Source organism: Frankliniella occidentalis, unplaced genomic scaffold, assembly GCF_000697945.3.
Source record: "Frankliniella occidentalis isolate FOCC.00 unplaced genomic scaffold, Focc_3.1 Scaffold54, whole genome shotgun sequence".
NCBI classification, from domain to species: domain Eukaryota; kingdom Metazoa; phylum Arthropoda; class Insecta; order Thysanoptera; family Thripidae; genus Frankliniella; species Frankliniella occidentalis.
Genome location: NW_026267184.1, coordinates 834,094 through 837,223, shown reverse-complemented (window position 1 = coordinate 837,223; position 3,130 = coordinate 834,094). Strand labels below are relative to the sequence as shown.

Below are 3,130 nucleotides of genomic sequence, written 5' to 3'. Positions count from 1 at the left end.
TCGCCAGGAGAAAAATTATGATGACCTCTTTTGCTGGTCGGGTTCTACTGTATGTGTGAGTGTGTGAGGGAGATAGAGAGAGACAGAGAGAGAGGGGGGGGGGGGGGGAGACTACTTAGGAAAAGTGTTTCTCTTAGCACGAAATTAAAAAGACCACAACACATTTTACGATGGCGACTTTGTTTACTTCCGATTCTCCTCATTGAGTGACACTACGTCGCTCCCTTCGCCCCTTCATTTCAGACGTCTTTTGTAGAAAATCCCCCACCGCCACTCCAAAGCCCCTTCCAACCCAACCCACCCCGCCTTCCCCTCTTCCCTGTCGCCACTTCAGCCGGTCGCCAACCTGACCAGCTGCGGGATCAGTGTCGGCTGAGACTGTTTTATTGCTCTTGTTTCGTCCCTTCAATAGAGTTTCGCGAGCAAAATGGTCGTTTCGAGGAGTTTGCCGCACGCGGACGCTGACAATGGATGGAAAAGGGGGGGGGGGAAGGGGCCCGCGTGGGGACTCTTGCCTGTCGAGACACGGCGAAGACGACTCAACTGCTTTTGGCCCGGGCGGGGCCCCACCGCCGCGCGAGGCTCCTTGTAAGATTAACGGGCCATTTAGATTCAACTAAATGCCCCTCGTTCGCCTTAGTCTTTTGCAAAGTCCCTGCTCACTCCCGCACTTTCTATCTCTTTCTCTCTTGCTCTCCCCCTATCTCTCGTGTGCTCTCTCCTCTTGCTCGCTCTCTCTCTCCCCTTGTCTTTCCTCTCGCTCGCTCCCCCCTCACTCCCTCTCTCTCTCTCTCTGCTGCCACTCCCTCGCTGCCCACCAAACCCGCCCGGTCATGGCGGCGCGATTTCTCTCGGCCTTCCAATGGACTGTACTCAATGACAGGGTACTTATGCCTGTCCATTCTGGGGCAGAGCTGAGGTCCTCTCGCGTATAAAACGTCGTCGAGCTCTGTGTACTGCGGTTGCGCTTCGTTGCTATCGGGTGGTCTGGCTTAACGATGATGATTGTTTTTCTGTTTGTTGCAGGTAAGGGCGAGGCACTTGTGCGTGGTTAACGTGCAACTTTCGCGAGGGTCCGGTACCGATCGATCAGTGAGTTATTCAGAGTAACGGAGAAACTTTTTCGTGTAATTATCTCGACGCCACGAACCTCGATAATTTGGGGTTCGCTCCTCGGTTCGCTCTAAATTTCCCTCAAGGCCGGGTGAGTCTTATTCCTTGTCAGACAGAAATTCTTTGATTCTTTTCACAGTGTCATATTTTACATTTCATCCCTAGAAAAACAATTGTTGCGCGTACGCAACGTTTCTTGACGTGATCTCGGGAGAACACGTTTACTGATGCATTCTCTGTGACGCTCCTATCCTTTTGTACTTCGAGTGGATCGCATCAAGAAACGTTTTCTCACGCGAACACGTCAAGAAACGTTGCGTCGCAACACTTTTTTTTCAGTGATACGCTTTAAAAGTATAATGTGAAAGTAACGAGAAAATGTTACTACCCACACGAAATTAGGTCGCAGGAGCCAGAAATTAAAACCTGAAAGAGACATCTTTGACTTACGTTTCTCTTTTATTGGTATTAATTTACATTCCAGTTTATTTAAATAGAACATTACATATGCGCGGCATAGTCGTTGTTTTACGAAAATGCTTTTGACAGTGACCTTATCCCCTCTGTGCCCCGCGTGAAAGTGGGTTGCATGACGAGAAGACAGTGGTGGGCCGCTCCGCCAGCTCCGCCTCTCGGGCCCCGGGCCACCCCGGCCGCACGGGGAGGAGGGGCCCGGCCCAGCTGACAGGCCGACTGACGGGCCAACTGACAGGCAAACTGACGGGCAAACTGACAGGCGGAGCGGAAGAAGGGGCGGAAGCGCCGCCATGGGGGAACTATCTGCGAGCGAATCAAGACAAAGTCCCGTCTGACTGATTAGTGGGGCACGCGACGACGAAACTATACGCGCGTTTTTCCTTGCAAGATTTGGAAAAAAGTGTGCAACTTTTTACAAGTTTTCATTCCACTTTTCATAACGCTGCAAATATTTTAATTTTTAGCAGGCCAATTTAAAATTTACGATCAATAATTATTTTTTTTTTAATTTTTCAGCAACGTTTCATAATTTAGCAATTTTTGGGGGCCACATTTTTTTTATTATTATTTTCCTATGAACGCTGGGGGGTTTTGCCTTCAGAAGCGCACGCCACGCTCGGCATCCCTGTGACGTGCGCACTCTATCCGCTCTCGAGCGGCAGGCTAGTCGGGTAAAAGTATCGGCAGCGCGAGACGGAGGCTGGAGGCTTGGCTCGGCCCCGGGAGCGCGACAGGGACCCCACAGCCCGCCCCGCCCCGCCCCGCCGCCTCCAGTTTAGCCGTTCATTAATCTTGTTCAGGCGTTGGATCTTCTTTCCTTTGGCCAGGGCTCACCGCCGACTTGGCATTATCACATCGGGCTGCGGGCGGGAGCGAGCGAGAGAAAGCGAGCAGGGAGAGAGCGAGCGAGGGGAAGAAAGAAAGAGCGAGCGAGCTTGCTCGAGGAGGAGAGTAAGAAGGGTACCCCCCTCCACTCCTTGTTGAGTCCCCCCCCCCCCCCCTCTCTGTCCCTTATTGCTCGCGTGGGTAGCCCCCGTTTCGATGGGCCCCCGGGCCCCTGCGCCCCCTGCGGGCCCCCTGGTGGGGTAGGGCGGGGCGGGCGGCGGGCGTGGTGGTGGTGGGGCGCCGCAGGCCCACCGCCGGCCACGCGGAGTCCTGACGTCGATTTGACCCGATTTGACCGGATGCGAGCCGAGCCCCACTGCGGGGGAAAACGAATTGTGGTGAACAATCGAGAGAGAGAGAGAGAGAGAGAGAGAGAGAGAGAGAGAGCTGTCATGCGCGTCGAGATAAAATCGGGCCTGACTTCTTTACAGCTCGTTCCAAAAAGGCCAGTCTCGTAAAATGCCTCGCCGCTACTACTCCTCTTCCTCCTCGGAGCGACCATCGCCCGTACATTAGAAGGGCTTCCTCTTCCAAACCACCACCACCGCGGCCGCCGCTAGGGTGGTGCTTCAGCGCCCCCCTCGCCCCTCTCCCTCCCTCACACTGTCTCCCTATTCCACGTCTCTCTCTCTCTCTCTCTCTCTCTCTGCGTCTC

The 3,130-nt window shown here is 54.1% G+C and overlaps 1 protein-coding gene across 2 annotated transcripts in view; it reads left to right on the top strand.

The window, feature by feature from the left end:
• The window catches only part of LOC113213117 (uncharacterized), a 130,039-nt gene that overhangs the window by 46,160 nt on the left and 80,749 nt on the right, over window positions 1-3,130 (top strand). The window contains exon 1 of one of the 2 annotated variants that reach the window (XM_026432070.2): window positions 927-1,026. The exons of the other annotated variant lie outside the window; for it this stretch is intronic. Coding sequence (XP_026287855.1) covers window positions 999-1,026 — 28 coding nt within the window. The 5' untranslated portion in view covers window positions 927-998. Of the gene's footprint in view, window positions 1-926; window positions 1,027-3,130 lie in introns of those variants that run through there. 2 annotated transcript variants of the gene reach the window in all.